This window comes from Salmo salar, chromosome 11 (genome assembly GCF_965601325.2).
Source record: "Salmo salar chromosome 11, fSalSal1, whole genome shotgun sequence".
Taxonomy (NCBI): Eukaryota; Metazoa; Chordata; class Actinopteri; order Salmoniformes; family Salmonidae; genus Salmo; species Salmo salar.
This window is the reverse complement of record NC_138301.1, coordinates 70,976,557-70,993,856: the sequence shown is the minus strand read 5'-3', so window position 1 is coordinate 70,993,856 and position 17,300 is coordinate 70,976,557. Positions and strand designations below refer to the sequence as shown.

At 43.4% G+C, this 17,300-nt stretch overlaps 1 protein-coding gene across 1 annotated transcript in view; it reads left to right on the top strand.

Annotated features, from left to right (window-relative positions):
- Window positions 1–2,072: 2,072 nt before the first annotated feature.
- The window catches only part of LOC106592435 (b(0,+)-type amino acid transporter 1), a 28,766-nt gene continuing 13,538 nt past the window's right edge, over window positions 2,073–17,300 (top strand). The window contains exons 1-5 of the mRNA XM_045689780.2: window positions 2,073–2,265; window positions 5,072–5,314; window positions 5,839–5,964; window positions 8,788–8,887; window positions 9,203–9,247. Of these exons, the coding sequence (XP_045545736.2) occupies window positions 2,073–2,265; window positions 5,072–5,314; window positions 5,839–5,964; window positions 8,788–8,887; window positions 9,203–9,247 (707 nt within the window). The remainder of the gene's footprint in view (window positions 2,266–5,071; window positions 5,315–5,838; window positions 5,965–8,787; window positions 8,888–9,202; window positions 9,248–17,300) is intronic.

Here is a 17,300-nt window from a genome sequence, read left to right as displayed (position 1 = left end):
GACCTTTACCACATCAGATAATAATAAACCAGACTAGATCAATCTGGACCACAGTCACACACTTGTTTTAATATCCCTGAACGACAAACAAAATCTAAATGTTTTTTTCCCAAGACATGACGGAGAACAAAATAAATAAAGTCAAGTTGTTTAGAGACAGTTTTTTTCCCCCCAGAGTCCCACAGTGGTTTGTAAACCAGGCTTTAGTGACATTTAACACGGTAGAGAAAAAGCCCACGTCTTTAAAAATATACACGGCGTCTGTGCAGAGGTGTTGCTGTGAATTTATCGGGGGGGGTTATATTTGAAGAGCAACACAGTGACATCACTTCCTGCTCAAGCAACGTCTAGCAAAGATCAAGAGAGCACGATGTCCTGTTTTTTTGTTTTTATAATATCACATGTCCATCTTTTTAGGTTTTTCAAACTAAAGTATAAACACCACTGATTACCAGCTGTGTTGACCAGTGTAAGGAAGTGACTACGACAGATTGATGAGGAAATTGTTTTTTTTATTTAATCCATTTTTAAAATAAGGATGTAACCTAACAAAATGTCAAAAGTCAAAGGGGTCTGAACACTTTCCGAATGCACTGTATATAACTAATAGGCTATGTGAATGAACCTACAGCAGCCATAATGGCTGGGGGTTATTGTATAACTAACAGGCTGTGTGTTTATAGATGGACTGAGGTAATAATGGCTGGGGGTTATTGTATAACTAACAGGCTGTGTGTTTATAGATGGACTGAGGTAATAATGGCTGGGGGTTATTGTATAACTAACAGGCTGTGTGTTTTGTAGATGGACTGAGGTGATGAACCTACAGCAGTCAAGGTGATGATGGCTGGGGGGCATTTTGGCTTGTTTTGCTGTTCTCCAAATAGCATTTTTTGAGATTTTTTAAATTGTATAGAAATGCAGTAAATGAGCTTCAACATTGTAATTTATTTTTTATGTGGTTACCCCTTTAATGTGTGTGTCAGAGAGAGAGAGAGAATAGGATCTCCAGTGGCTCTCACGATCATTAATGTAATACGCCAGCCCGCCCGCCCAGAGCAGAAAGCTTTTACTACAGTGTCAGCCGGTATCAAACTCTATTCCCCCCCCCCCCCCCCCCCCCCCCTGTATTAACCCTGCTGTAGTCTGTTCCACACTCACTGAACTCACTGATCCCAGTATGTCCCAAACGATACCCTTATCCCTGTATAGAAAATAGGGTGCCATTTCATAAGTCTCACTGGCTCTCGCCGTCAAAATTATTCCTCTCAGAACAGCAATCTGGGTTCTTTACCAAAAAAACAGAGCACAGGGTTACTGAGTGACTCTGGCACCAGTAGCTGACTGACTGAGGAATGTTAGGAAGCTGTTTATGGGTCGGTACAGCTCAATAGAACTACTGCTTCATTCTGTAGTTCACACCGTGAGGCTCTCAGGAAACCAGGGTCGGTACCTCTCAATAGAACTACTGCTTCATTGTGTAGTTTACACCGTGAGGCTCTCAGGAACCCAGGGTCGGTACCTCTTAATAGAACTATTGAATTTTCCAGTGATTATGTAGATTAATTGTCACATTTTCCCCTTTTTTGTCGCTTGTGTGTGTCATTTTGACTCTACAGATGATTCTGTAAAAAAATAAGACCCCTTAGCCCTTTGGGGATCTGTGCTTGTCTTACAAACCCCGCTCTAGCTCCTTCCCCGTTAACCACACAGACAAATGGTTGGTATCTACGGACGCAGAAGAAACACACCATGTTTAAAAGGGGTTAAAAGTCCTAAATTACGCCGACTCATTGAGTTAACTACTCACTCACACACACACACACTACACTGTGTTTTATAAACATTATCATAGGCCAGTCACTCATTGGGTTAACTACTCACTAACTCACACTACGCTGTGTTTATAAACAGGCCAGTCACTCATTGATTAAAACAATAATACAAAATGCAATAATGGAAATAAACAGACTACATAACCTTAACGTAGACAGGGGTATTACATGTCAAAACAAAACGTTCACATTAAGAGACGTGGATGAGTGGTAAAACATTCACATTAAGAGACGTGGATGAGTGGTAAAACATTCACAACCACTTCCTGTCTCTCTCTGCAGGTGGGCCTTTTGAGTGGGATTTGTCTGATCGTAGGAACAATGATCGGCTCCGGCATCTTCATCTCCCCTAAGGCAGTGCTGCTGGAAACGGGAGCCGTAGGACCATGTCTGTGTGTCTGGGCCGCCTGCGGGGTGCTGGCTACACTGGGTGAGGACACAGACAGACAGACAGACATTACCTGACCTGTCCTGGGTAATCTCTAACCAGACACTAGTGGTGGGAAAGAATGATAGGAATCTCCTAAATCAGGAGTGACCAAAGTGCTGAGGTCCCGTGTGAGAAGGGCGACGTGTGAGAAGGGCCCCGTGTGAGAAGGGCTGGAGATGCATCCCAGATGGCACCCTAATCCTATGGGCCTGGTCCTACTACCCCATAGGGCTCTGGTCTAATGTAGTGCACTATAAAGGGAATAGGGTTCCATTTGGGAGGCATACTGACTGTGAGAAGGATTGTGTCAGTGTGTTCAATCCCCCCACACCAGTAAACAGGAACATGGACATAGATGTACCTAACATGAACCCTGCTGATTTATTAAGAGGCTAGGAGGGAATTCCTCTCCCAGTCTGGGTCAGCTAATCTCAGCATCCAGAAACAAATTTCTGACCAGCTACTGGTTAACGTCTGTCACTAGTGCAGGGCTGTTATACCCAATTCCCAGACCGCAGTGTCTACGGGTTTTCACTCTTTCTCTGCGCCAAAAATGGCGCCGGAACGGAAGGCAGATGTTTTACGTGCCCCAAACCGATAGCTTTTTTTGTTTGTTTATCTGCGTTGTTTGTAACTTATTTTTGTACATAATGTTGCCGCTACTGTCTCTTATGACCGAAAATAACTTCTGGACATCAGGACTGAGATTACTCACCACGGACTGGCAGAATCCTTTTTCTTCTTTCACGAATCTGACGAGGCGGAGGATATACGGCTCCCTCGGGAACAGGCCCCGACCCCGGTGATCTGCGTGAAGAGGAGGCGGAGAAAGAGAGGCCGGAGGGTGGGCTGCCTTCTGAGGAGTAGGAGGCGATCGAATAAACCCCCACTTCCCTCAATTCTGCTCGCAAACATGCAATCTTTGGACAATAAAATAGACGAGTTATTGGGAAGATTAAACTACCAACGGGACATTAAAAACTGTAACATCTTATGCTTCACGGAGTCGTGGCTGAACGACAATAATATCAACATACAGCTGGCTGGTTATACGATGTACCCGGCAGGATAAAACAGCGGCGTCTGGTAAGACAAGGGGCGGCGGACTATGCATTTTTGCAAACGACAGCTGGTGCACGATATCTAAGGAAGTCTCCAGCCATTGCTCACCTGAGGTAGAGTTTCTCATGATAAGCTGCAGACTACATTACCTACCGAGAGAGTTTAAGTCTATATTCTTTGTAGCTGTTTACATACCACCACAGTCAGAGGCTGGCACCAAGACAGCATTGAATGATCTGTATTCTGCCATAAGTAAACAAGAAAATGCTCACCCAGAGGCGGTGCTCCTAGTACCCAGGGACTTTAATGCAGGGAAACTTAAACAGATTTTAACTAATTTCTATCAACATGTTAAATGTGCAATTAGCTTCATCAATAAGTACATTGATGACGTCATCCCCACAGTGACAGTACGTACATACCAGAAACCAAGAATTATAGGCAGCATCCGCACTGAGCTAAAGGCTAGAGCTGCCGCTTTCAAGGAGCGGGACTCTAACCCGGAAGCTTATAAGAAACCCTCCAACGAACCATCAAACCGTCAATACAGGACTAAGATCGAGTCTGATGTTCGTCTGATGTGGCAGGGCCTGCAGACCATTACAGACTACAAAGGGAAGCACAGCTGAGATCCTCAACACAAGGGTGCCTCAGGGGTGCGTGCTCAGTTCTTCCTGTAGTCCCTGTTCACTCATGACTGCATGGCCAGGCACAACTCCAACACCATCATTAAATTTTCCGATGACACAACAGTGGTAGGCCTGATCACCTACAACAACGAGACAGCCTATAGGGAGGAGGTCAGAGACCTGGCCGTGTGGTGCCAGGACAACAACCTCTCCCTCAACGTGATCAAGGAGATGGAGATGATTGTGGACTACAGGAAAAAGAGGACCGAGCACGCCCCCATTCTCATCTACGGGGCTGCAGTTGATCAGGTCAAGAGGCTTCTAAACAGCTTTTACCCCCAAGCCATAAGAATCCTGAACATCTAGTCAAATGGCTACCCAGACTATTTGCATTGCCCCCCCCCCCCCCCTTTCCACTCTACTGCAACTCTCTGTTGGCATCTATGCATAGTCACTTTAATAACATGTACATACTACCTCAACTAACCGGTGCCCCGGCACATTGACTCTGTACCAGCACCCCCCGGTATATATTGTTATTTTTTTACTGCTCCTCTTTAATTACTTGTTGCTTTTATCTCTTATTCTTATCCATATTTTTTTAAACTGCACTGTCGGTGAGGGGCTTGTAAGTAAGGATTTCACTGTAAGGTCTACACCTGTTGTATTCAGCGCATGCGACTAATAACATTTGATTGATCAATTAAGATCTAGACAACCAGGTAAGTTCCTAATGAATCAATTAAGACCTAGACTACCAGGTGAGATCTTAACTAATCAATTAAGACCTAGACAACCAGGTGAGTTTCTAACTGGTCAATTTTCTTGGTCTTAATTGACTAGTTAGGAACTCACCTGGTTGTCTAGGTCTTAATTGACTAGTTAGGAACTCACCTGGTTGTCTAGGTCTTAATTGACTAGTTAGGAACTCACCTGGTTGTCTAGAGCTTAATTGACTAGTTAGGAACTCACCTGGTTGTCTAGGTCTTAATTGATTCGTTAGGAACTTACCTGGTTGTCTTGGTCTTAATTGGACAAATTGAAAGGAAATCCCCTGAAGCAGCAGTAGAACTAGTGTCAACTGTCTGTCTCTGAGCCTGTCTGTCTGCCTGCAGGGGCGCTGTGCTACGCGGAGCTGGGCACCATGATCACTAAGTCTGGAGGGGAATACCCGTACTTAATGGAAGCCTTTGGGTCAGTGATTGCCTACCTCTACTCATGGAGCACCATCATGGTCCTAAAGCCCTCCTCCTTTGCCATCATCGCCCTAAGCTTTGCAGAGTACGCCTCCACGCCGTTCTACCCAGGATGCACTCCTCCCATTGTGGTCACCAAGTGCCTGGCTGCAGCGTGCATACGTGAGTGTGAATACTTCTAGAATTATGAAAAATCCTAGTAGAAAACAATTGGCATGCACTTCCTGAATGGACTGAATTAAAACCATGGCTCTTTCTAAATTGTCTTTCCTTGCATCCAATCATATTGGAGAAGAAGATCCAAGGTCCCTCCCCTCTGACCTTCTCCAATACCTTTTGAGAAGAGAGGATGCCTGGGATCGAGTAAAGATTAATTTAAAGACTTGACCTCCACCGTCCTCTTCCTGCTTGTGTTCTCCTCTTCCCCTTTTCTCCTCCTCCTTCTCTTCCTCCCGCCTCCTGCTCCCGCCTCCTGCTCCTCTAGTATCCTAGATACAATCAACTGTTGTTCTTCAGTTGAGCAAGGCTCTTAACCCCTGAACTGCTCACCAGGCACTACACTAGCAGTACACTAGTAGCTGCTCATTGTTCCAGCCTCGTGCGTGTGTGCGTATCGGAGGGGTTGACTACAGCGGAAGACCAAATTCTGTCTCGTATGGATTAATAATACATTCCTCCTTCTTCAGTTCTGATAGTGTTGGTGAACTGTCTCAGTGTGAAGCTAGCCAGCTATGTCCAGAACTTCTTCACTGCAGCCAAGCTTCTCATCATCCTGGTCATCGTAGTGGCAGGAATCGTCCTCTTGGCACAAGGTTGGTACTTTACACATTCTGTCTGTCTGCCAAATGGCACCCTATTCCCTTTATAGTATAGTCGTGGCCAAAAGATGTGAGAATGACATAAATATTAATTTTCACAAAGTTTGCTGCTTCAGTGTCTTTAGATATTTTTGTCAGATGTTACTATGGAATACTGAAGTATAATTACAAGCATTTCATAAGTGTCAAAGGCTTTTATTGACAATTACATGAAGTTGATGCAAAGAGTCAATATTTGCAGTGTTGACACTTCTTTTTTCAAGACCTCTGCAATCCGCCCTGGCATGCTGTCAATTAACTTCTGGGCCACATCCTGACTGATGGCAGCCCATTCTTGCATAATAAATGCTTGGAGTTTGTCAGAATTTGTGGGTTTTTGTTTGTCCACCCGCCTCTTGAGGATTGACCACAAGTTCTCAATGGGATTAAGGTCTGGGGAGTTTCCTGGCAATGGACCAAAAATATTGATGTTTTGTTCCCCGAGCCACTTAGTTATCACTTTTGTGTTAGGTGCTCCATCATGCTGGAAAAGGCATTGTTCGTCACCAAACTATTCCTGGATGGTTGGGAGAAGTTGCTCTCGGAGGATGTGTTGGTGCCATTCATTATTCATGGCTGTGTTCTTTGGCAAAATTATGAGTGAGCCCACTCCCTTGGCTGAGAAGCAACCCCACACATGAATGGTCTCAGGATGCTTTACTGTTGGCATGACACAGGACTGATGGTAGCGCTCACCTAGTCTTCTCCGGACAAGCTTTTTTCCGGATGCCCCAAACAATCGGAAAGGGGATTCATCAGAGAAAATGACTTTACCCCAGTCCTCAGCAGTCCAATCCCTGTACCTTTTGCAGAATATCAGTCTGTCCCTGATGTTTTTCCTGGAGAGAAGTGGTTTCTTTGCCGCCCTTCTTGACACCAGGCCATCCTCAGTCTTCGCCTCACTGTGCGTGCAGATGCACTCACACCTGCCTGCTGCCATTCCTGAGCAAGCTCTATACTGGTGGTGCCCCGATCCCGCAGCTGAATCAACTTTAGGAGACGGTCCTGGCGCTTGCTGGACTTTTTTGGGTGCCCTGAAGCCTTCTTCACAACAATTGAACCGCTCTCCTTGAAGTTCTTGATGATCCGATAAATGGTTGATTTAGGTGCAATCTTACTGGCAGCAATATCCTTGCCCGTGAAGCCCTTTTTGTGCAAAGCATTGATGACGGCACGTGTTTCCTTGCAGGCAACCATGGATGACAGAGGATGAACAATGATTCCAAGCACCACTCTCCTTTTGAAGCTTCCAGGCTGTTTTTCAAACTCAATCAGCATGACAGAGTGATCTCCAGCCTTTTCCTCATCAACACTCACACCTGTGTTAATAAGAGAATCGCTGACATGATGTCAGCTGGTCCTTTTGTGGCAGGGCTGAAATGCAATGGAAATGTTTTTTGGGGATTCAGTTAATTTGCATGGTAAAGACGGACTTCATCTGATCACTCTTCATAACATTCTGGAGTATATGAAAATTGCCAAATTTGTAAAAATTAATATTTGTGTCATTCTCAAAACCTTTGGCCACGACTTTACACTTCTTTAGACCAGAGCCCTATGGCTCCCTATTCCCTATATAGTGCACTACTTTAGACCAGAGCCCAATGGCACCCAATTCCCTGTATAAGGCACTACTTTAGACCAGAGCCCTATGGCACCTCATTCCATACATAGAGCACTACTTTAGACCAGAGCCCTATGGCCTGCATCAAAAGTAGAACACTATATAGCGAATAGTGTAGACCACTAAATAGGGAATAGGGTAGAACACTATAGAACAGGCTACTGGTCTGTAGACAGGAAACCGGTCCCACCGGGCTACTGGTCTGTAGACAGGAAACCGGTCCCACCGGGCTACTGGTCTGTAGACAGGAGACCGGTCCCACCGGGCTACTGGTCTGTAGACAGGAGACCGGTCCCACCGGGCTACTGGTCTGTAGACAGGAGACCGGTCCCACAGGGCTACTGGTCTGTAGACAGGAGACCGGTCCCACCGGGCTACTGGTCTGTAGACAGAAGACTGGTTCCACCAGGTTAAATATAGAAGTGCTACTTTATAAAAACTAAAACATTACATGTGTATAATCCTCTGTTCATACAGTGCCTTCAGAAAGTATTCAAACCCCTTGACTTATTCCACGTTTTCTTGTTACAGCCTAAATTCAAAATTGATTTAAAAAAATGTTTCACATCTACACACTAACCCATAATGACAACGTGAAAACAACATGTTTTTAGACATTTTTGCAAATTTATTGAAAATCTAAAAAAAGACACACATTGTCTAATTTCCATCAGTATTCTCTCCCCTGAGTCAATACATTTTAGAATCAACTTTGGCATCAATTAAAGCTGTGAGTCTTAATGGGTAAGTCTGTAAAAGCTATGCACACATGGATTGTACAATAGAGCCCTAAGGAGCCCTAAGGATCCCTCAGAGGCCCTCAAAGCCCTATACATTCCCCAGAGCCCTATATAGGTCCCCCAGAGCAGAATGGATCCTCCAGAGCCATCAGAGCACTACAGAGCCCTGTAGATCCCCCAGAGCCCAACGGATCCCCCAGAGCCCTATGGATCCTGGTCAAAAGTAGGGCACTTCTGTATAGAATAGGGTACCATTTGAGATGAAATCTTTGCCATTTATTCCAGTACCCACCCTGTATTATCATGCGGAAGTTTCAAATATCACTCTATACCGTAGTACTTTTGGGTACACCCTATGGGCCCTGGTCAGAAGTATGAATATTAAAATGTATATACTGTCACGTTTGTGTCCAGGAAACACTGAGAATCTGTCCAACCCATTTGAAGGAGCCTCAACCTCCTTTGGATCCATTGGACTGGCGTTTTACAACGGGCTCTGGGCCTACGATGGGTGGTAAGACTACACCTGCATCCCAAATGGCACCCTACTTCCTATATAGGTCACTACTTTTGTGCTCTAGTCAGGGGGGCCAATAGCGCTCTAGTCAGGGTGGCCCGTAGCGCTCTGGTCGGGGGGGGGGCCGTGGCGCTCTGGTCGGGGGGGGCCCGTGGCGCTCTGGTCGGGGGGGGCCCGTGGCTTTCTAGTCTAAAGTAGTCCACTAAGTAGGGGATCAGGTACCATTGGGGATGCATCCTATCTCTCTGTTCTTATCACTTCCTCAATAAAACCTGTTTAAACGTGGTTCTGTAAACACGTGTTGTCTCTCAGGAATCAGCTGAACTTTATAACAGAGGAGCTGGAAAACCCATACAGGTGAGTGTCCATACAACGATTTTTAGGGTGCGTCCAAAATGGCGCCCTCTTCCCTGATGGGCCCTGGTCAACCGTAGTGCACTATGTAAGGAACAGGGTGCCATTTGGGACGCAGCCTTACTGAGCCTGGATTTCCACTGTCATTCATCCTGTCCAAAGTGGCTACCAGTGCAGTGAGTGCCTCATATACTGCTCACTAGTAGCAGTGCGTGGGTAATATCACTGAGGAAGCCAAGCGTGGGTAATATCACTGAGGAAGCCAAGCGTGGGTAATATCACTGAGGAAGCCAAGCGTGGGTAATATCACTGAGGAAGCCAAGCGTGGGTAATATCACTGAGGAAGCCAAGCGTGGGTAATATCACTGAGGAAGCCGTGCGCGCGTGGGTAGTGTCACTGAGGAAGCCGTGCGCGCGTGGGTAGTGTCACTGAGGAAGCCGTGCGCGCGTGGGTAGTGTCACTGAGGAAGCCGTGCGCGCGTGGGTAGTGTCACTGAGGAAGCCGTGCGCGCGTGGGTAGTGTCACTGAGGAAGCCGTGCGCGCGTGGGTAGTGTCACTGAGGAAGCCGTGCGCGCGTGGGTAGTGTCACTGAGGAAGCCAATCCAGTTAAAAAGCCATATTACAACCTGTGTGATAATTGCGTTGTTTGCTCTATAACCCATTAGTTTATACACCGCCGTGATATACAGTAAGGCCCGTGACAACAAAAAGACAAGTCACACAGTGGAGGAATACATTTCGTATGAACCACAAGTCCACAATTAAAGCAAATATTTCACGTAACAAACAGTTACATGACCTTCAGCACGTTCAAGCAAGTTAATGTTTCCGAACAGTTTACTAAACTAGTGATTTTAGGAACCACAGAGTTACAGCAAGTCAACACAAAGACAACAGGAGCACTGCCTGCACTATTCCTGTACCATTTAAACATCATCAAATCACCTGGGCTATAATCAGCTTAGTCTAACAAACCTAACCAGAACATAAACAACTTAGTCCAATCAACATAGATAAATATCATGTGGCTGTCCATGGTACTGATGGGTGTGTGTGTGTGTGTGTGTGTTGACTCACCCTATTTGTAGACTACCGTAATTTCCGGACTATTAAGCGCACCTGAATATAAGCCGCACCCACTGAATTAAAAAAAATGTATTATTTTGAACATAAATTAGCCGCACATGTCTATAAGCCGCAGGTGCCTACCGGTACATTGAAACAAATTAACTTTACACAGGCTTTAATGAAACACGGCTTGTAACAAAAATAAATAGGCTTTAACGAAACACGGCTTGTAACAAAAAATAAATAATTTGCAGTAAGCTTTAGTTGTCTTTTTGCACTGAGTCAATTCCTCACGCTGCTGTTTCCAACATCTTATCATTAACTCATTAAGACCAAGCTCCCGTGCAGCAGCTCTATTTCCTTTTCCAACAGCAAGATCAATCGCCTTCAACTTGAAAGCTGCATCATATGCATTTCTCCGTGTCTTTGCCATGATGAGGGTGACAAAATGACTACCGTAATCTGAATGATGGGAAGTTTGAGAGCGCTCGATTTAATCTAAACAATAAACAAAAAAGTTGTTTGACCTTAACCCGTTCGGCAATTTCATTGGTCTAATGAAAGCTTCATGCCGCCAAAAAACTGAGCACGTCACAGAATGTGTTTTTTTTTTTTTTTTTTTTTTTTTTTTTTGAAAGCGTGAAAAATCCATATATTAAGCCGCGGGGTTCAAAGCGTGGGAAAAAAGTTGCGGCTTATAGTCCGGAATTTACGGTAGTTGAACACCAGTACCATCCTCCTCTCTTTCATGTTCACAACATGGTCTACGACTCTGTCAGAGAGAAGTACACCCTTTTAGTTTTTGTGGTTACCTGGCTAAAATACATACTAGACTAGCTTCCTCGCTGGGCAACAATGAACCAGCTAAGTTATTTAGCTAGTTAACGTGAGCCTACTATATCTAGGCTACATATTGAACATCAATCGTCTCAGGCCAGTGGCACAACGTGTGAATTTATGGCTAGATCAGAATCGCTGTTATAATCATTGGCCTGTACAGAGAATTAAGGAAAAACCACAAGTCCAAATCTCCGTGTCCATGGCTTATAGGAAGGGCCAATTTAGCTAGCTAGCTACTGCATCAACACAAGCAGACCAGAAACAGACAAGTTCTTTCTGACAATGATGACGTTTTTGCCTAGGATGTGATTTGATTGGTGTGAAGCCAAATCCAAAGTGGCTTCCCTTGTGGGGTGGTTTTGCTGCACCAGAACTGTCCACAGTTGAGCTCATCTCAATCCTGATTGGCTAATTATTTTAATTTTTTTTAAATATCAAGTGAGGTCAAATGCTCGCTGGCGTCTGTCAATCAGTCATGAGTCTGGAGACTCATATCTCCCTCACTAGCTTTAAGCACCAGCTGTCAGAGCAGCTCACAGATCACTGCACCTGTACATAGCCCATCTGTAAACAGCCCATGTATCTACCTCATCCCCAAACTGTATTTATTTATTTATCTTGCTCCTTTGCACCCCAGTATCTCTACTTGCACATTCATCTTCTGCACATCTACCATTCCAGTCTTTAATTGCTATATTGTAATTACTTCGCCACCATGGCCTATTTATTGCCTTTAATCCCTTATCTTACCTCATTTGCACTCACTGTATATAGACTTTTTGTTTTATTTTTTTCTACTGTATTATTGACTATGTTTTGTTTATTCCATGTGTAACTCTGTGTTGTTGTATGTGTTGAATCGCTATGCTTTATCTTGGCCGGGTCGCAGTTGCAAATGAGAACTTGTTCTCAACTAGCCGACCTGGTTAAATAAAGGTGAAGTAAAATCATATGCTGCGGCGGCAACATGTCATACTCATTTTGGCCAGACAGCATCAGATACATCTGCTACACATACTGAGACAGAGGGGCTCTGTTTCCCTCGCTAATTTGATTTCTCAGATGAGATCATTTTCCTTTAATTCTCAAGTGGTTAGATCTATGAAAACAGAGACAAAAGATACATTGTTTAATAATTGTATTTGTTTTATTGGTCTGATTTTCGGGGAAGCCTGGCTTCTCTTGGCATTCACGCGCCATGAATACGCGCCACTGCCTTTACTGGTAGGACGACAACGAGATTTCTCAACTCTCTGTCTCTGTCTCCATCTGTGTGCTACATGATCCTCTAACACTGGTGTCTGTGTGCTATGTGCTGGTTGTAGTCTCTATCTCACACTAACTCTCTCTCTATCTCTCTCTAACAGAAACCTTCCCCTGGCCATTATCATTGGTATTCCCTTGGTGTCTGTTGTGTCTTTGGGCACCATTAAACTGAAGACATGTTTATCAAATAACTCCCTGTAATGAATTATTATTACGCGATTAAACTGATTAGTCGTTTAACTGTAATTAACCTGTTAGGGCTAGGGGGCAGTATTGACACGGCTGGATAAAAAACATACCCGATTTAATCTGGTTACCACTCCTACCCAGTAACTAGAATATGCATATACTTATTACATATGGATAGAAAACACCCTAAATTTTCTAAAACTGTTTGAATGGTGTCTGTGAGTATAACAGAACTCAAATGGCAGGTCAAAACCTGAGAGATTCCTTTACAGGAAGTGGCCTGTCTGACCATTTCTTGAACTTCTTTTCCATCTCTATCATTTACTAAGGATCTCTGCTCTAACGTGACACTTCCCACGTCGTCCATAGGCGCTCAGAGCCCGGGAAAAAACAGAATGTCGTCATTCCAGCCCCAGGCTGAAACACATTATCGCCTTTCTCAAGTGGCCCATCAAGAGACACTGGGCTTATGCGCGTGACCCCGACCGCCCCCGCCTTTGGGATTTTTTCCTCTGTTTGCCGAAAAGGAGATTCCCTGTCGGAATATTATCGCTTTTCTACGAGAAAAATGTCGTAAAAATTGATTTTAAACAGCGGTTGACATGCTTCGAAGTACGGTAATGGAATATTTAGAATTTTATTGTCACGAATTGCGCCATGCGCGCGACACTTCTTTACTATTTCGGATAGTGTCTGGAACGCACGAACAAAACGCCGCTATTCGGATATAACGATGGATTATTTTGGACCAAACCAACATTTGTTATTGAAGTAGCAGTCCTGGGTGTGCATTCTGACGAAGACAACAAAAGGTAATCAAACTTTTATAATAGTAAATATGATTATGGTGAGTGATAAACTTGCCGGGTGTCTAAATAGCGAGCCCGTGATGCCTGGGCTATGTACTTAGAATATTGCAAAATGTGCTTTCACCAAAAAGCTATTTTAAAATCGGACATATCGAGTGCATAGAGGAGGTCTGTATCTATAATTCTTAAAATAATTGTTATGCTTTTTGTGAACGTTTATCGTGAGTAATTTAGTAAAATGTTAGCGAATTCCCCGGAAGTTTGCGGGGGGTATGCTAGTTCTGAACGTCACATGCTAATGTAAAAAGCTGGTTTTTGATATAAATATGAACTTGATTGAACAAAACATGCATGTATTGTATAACATAATGTCCTAGGGTTGTCATCTGATGAAGATCATCAAAGGTGAGTGCTGCATTTAGCTGTCTTCTGGGTTTTGGTGACATTATATGCTGGCTTGAAAAATGGGTGTCTGATTATTTCTGGCTTGGTACTCTGCTGACATAATCTAATGTTTTGCTTTCGTTGTAAAGCCTTTTTGAAATCGGACAGTGTGGTTAGATTAACGAGAGTCTTGTCTTTAAATGGCTGTAAAATAGTCATATGTTTGAGAAATTGAAGTAATAGGATTTTTAAGGTTTTGAAAATCGCGCCACAGGCTGGCAGTGGCTGTTACGCAAGCGTCCCACCTAGCCCATAGAGGTTAACTAGAAGATCGGGGCACCAAGGAAAATATTCAGATTACAAAGTTATAATTTTCCTAATATAACTTTCCTATATTATAACATTATATATTATAGTATCTGACCGATTATCTTCTGGTTTAAATGGTGTATTTTACCTCGCGTCCAGTCTCATTCCAAACGTCGTAAATTGTTATCTGCACGAACCCAGTCTTCACTAAGTCATCCATACATCAATTGTCTTAAAATCATTTATTTACTAAACTAAGTAATTCACAGAAAGCATACAAACAGTGGTTATCGTTACAAAGAAATGGTGGAGGAATGTTCCCTAGTGGGCTAAACCGGCATGGCGACTTGTTAAACAAACAAGGGGGTTGGGGGCAGCGGAGAAGGCACAACAGAGTTGATAAATATTAACATGCTAAGCCTTTGCACATGAACGCTCACTCATTCGGGAACAATTGCAATCAATATATATTTACATTTTTTTACATTTACATTTTAGTAATTTAGCAGACGCTCTTATCCAGAGCGACTTACAGTAGTGAGTGCATACATTTCATACAGTACTGGTCCCCCGTGGGAATTGAACCCACAACCCTGGCATTGCCAACACCATGCTCTACCAACTGAGCCACACGCTCAGTGTGTCATCGGGATCCTTGTTGGAGAGTTTTTGTCCTGTTGGAGAGTTTATGTCCGCGTTCTCTTTCTCTCGGTTAGAATGGATCTTTCAAAACGACATTCGTTCATGTCGTTATAGAATGTATGTTTCGTCAGTTTCGCGTTCAATGATACCGAATTTCTAGCTGCAGACTAGCAATTAATATCAAAGACTTGTTATTATTCTGTCGGTATCGATAGTCTAAAAGTTTAACCACGTGGTATGGTTAAAGTTCAGTCGAGGAATGCATGGTCAAACCTTGGCTCTCTCTTCTGAGATAAGCTGGTCTAAAGAAAGTAATTCTGGGTGGGGGTTTTATACTGAACATAGAAAAGGCTGTCACATGACGCCTTGTCCTGTCTGTGTCCCTGGGGGCGTGCCGATGACTGAGTTAACCTCTCTGGGCTAGGTGGGACGCTTGCGTCCCACCTACTCAACAGCCAGTGTAATCCCGTGGCGCGATATTCAAATACCTCAAATGCAAAAACTTCAATTTTTCAAACATATGACTATTTTACACCATTTTAAAGACAAGACTCTCCTTTATCTAACCACACTGTCCGATTTCAAAAAGGCTTCACAGCGAAAGCAAAACATTAGATTATGTCAGCAGAGTACCCAGCCAGAAATAATCAGACACCCATTTTTCAAGCTAGCATATAATGTCACAATCCAAACCACAGCTAAATGCAGCACTAACCTTTGATCTTCATCAGATGACAACCCTAGGACATTATGTTATACAATACATGCATGTATTGTTCAATCAAGTTCATATTTATATCAAAAACCAGCTTTTTACATTAGCATGTGACTAGCATGTGACTAGCATTCCCACCGAACACTGCCGGTGAATTTAGTAAATTACTCACGATAAACGTTCACAAAAAACATAACAATTATTTTAAAAATTATAGATACAGAACTCCTCTATGCACTCGATGTCCGATTTTAAAATAGCTTTTCGGTGAAAGCACATTTTGCAATATTCTAAGTACATAGCCCGGCATCACAGGGCTAGCTATTTAGACACCCAGCAAGTTTAGCACTCACCAAAGTCAGATTTACTATAAGAAAAATGTTATTACCTTTGCTGTTCTTCGTCAGAATGCACTCCCAGGCCTTCTACTTCAATAAGAAATGTTGGTTTGGTCCCAAATAATCCATTGTTATATCCAAATAGCGGCGTTTTGTTCGTGCGTTCAAGACACTATCCGAAGGGTGACGCGCCCGACGTGTTTCGTGACAAAAAAAATTGAAATATTCCATTACCGTACTTCAAAGCATGTCAGCCGCTTTTTAAAATCAATTTTTATGCGATTTTTCTCGTAAAAAAGCGACAATATTCTGACCGGGAAACCCTGTTTTCGTTCAAAGACGAAAAAATAAAAACATGGAGTCGTCTCCTGCACGCGCCCCCAGTCTCATTGTTCTCAGATCGACCACTATCCAAATGCGCTACTGTTTTTCAGCCATGACCTGCAAAGTCATCACTCAATGTTCTGGCGCCCTCTGAGAGCCTATGGGAGCCGTAGGAAGTGTCACGTTACAGCAGAGATCCTCAGTTTTCAATAAAGAGAGTGTAGAAGGCCAAGAAATGGTCAGAGGGCACTTCCTGTAAGGAATCTTCTCAGGTTTTTGCCTGCCATATGAGTTCTGTTATACTCACAGATACCATTCAAACAGTTTTAGAAACTTTAGTGTGTTTTCTATCCTAAACAATTATATGCATATTCTAGTTTCTGGGCAGTAGTAATAACCAGATTAAATCGGGTACGTTTTTTATCCGGCCGTGCAAATACTGCCCCCTACCCTAGAGAGGTTAACCTCTATGGGACCGGCGGGACGAATTCGTCCCACCTACGTAACAGCCACTGCCAGCCTGTGGCGCGATTTTCAAAACCTTAAAAATCCTATTACTTCAATTTCTCAAACATATGACTATTTTACAGCCATTTAAAGATAAGACTCTCGTTAATCTAACCACACTGTCCGATTTCAAAAAGGCTTTACAACGAAAGCAAAACATTAGATTATGTCAGCAGAGTACCAAGCCAGAAATAATCAGACACCCATTTTTCAAGCCAGCATATAATGTCACCAAAACCCAGAAGACAGCTAAATGCAGCACTCACCTTTGATGATCTTCATCAGATGACAACCCTAGGACATTATGTTATACAATACATGCATGTTTTGTTCAATCAAGTTCATATTTATATCAAAAACCAGCTTTTTACATTAGCATGTGACGTTCAGAACTAGCATACCCCCCGCAAACTTCCGGGGAATTCGCTAACATTTTACTAAATTACTCACGATAAACGTTCACAAAAAGCATAACAATTATTTTAAGAATTATAGATACAGACCTCCTCTATGCACTCGATATGTCCGATTTTAAAATAGCTTTTTGGTGAAAGCACATTTTGCAATATTCTAAGTACATAGCCCAGGCATCACGGGCTCGCTATTTAGACACCCGGCAAGTTTAGCACTCACCATAATCATATTTACTATTATAAAAATGTCA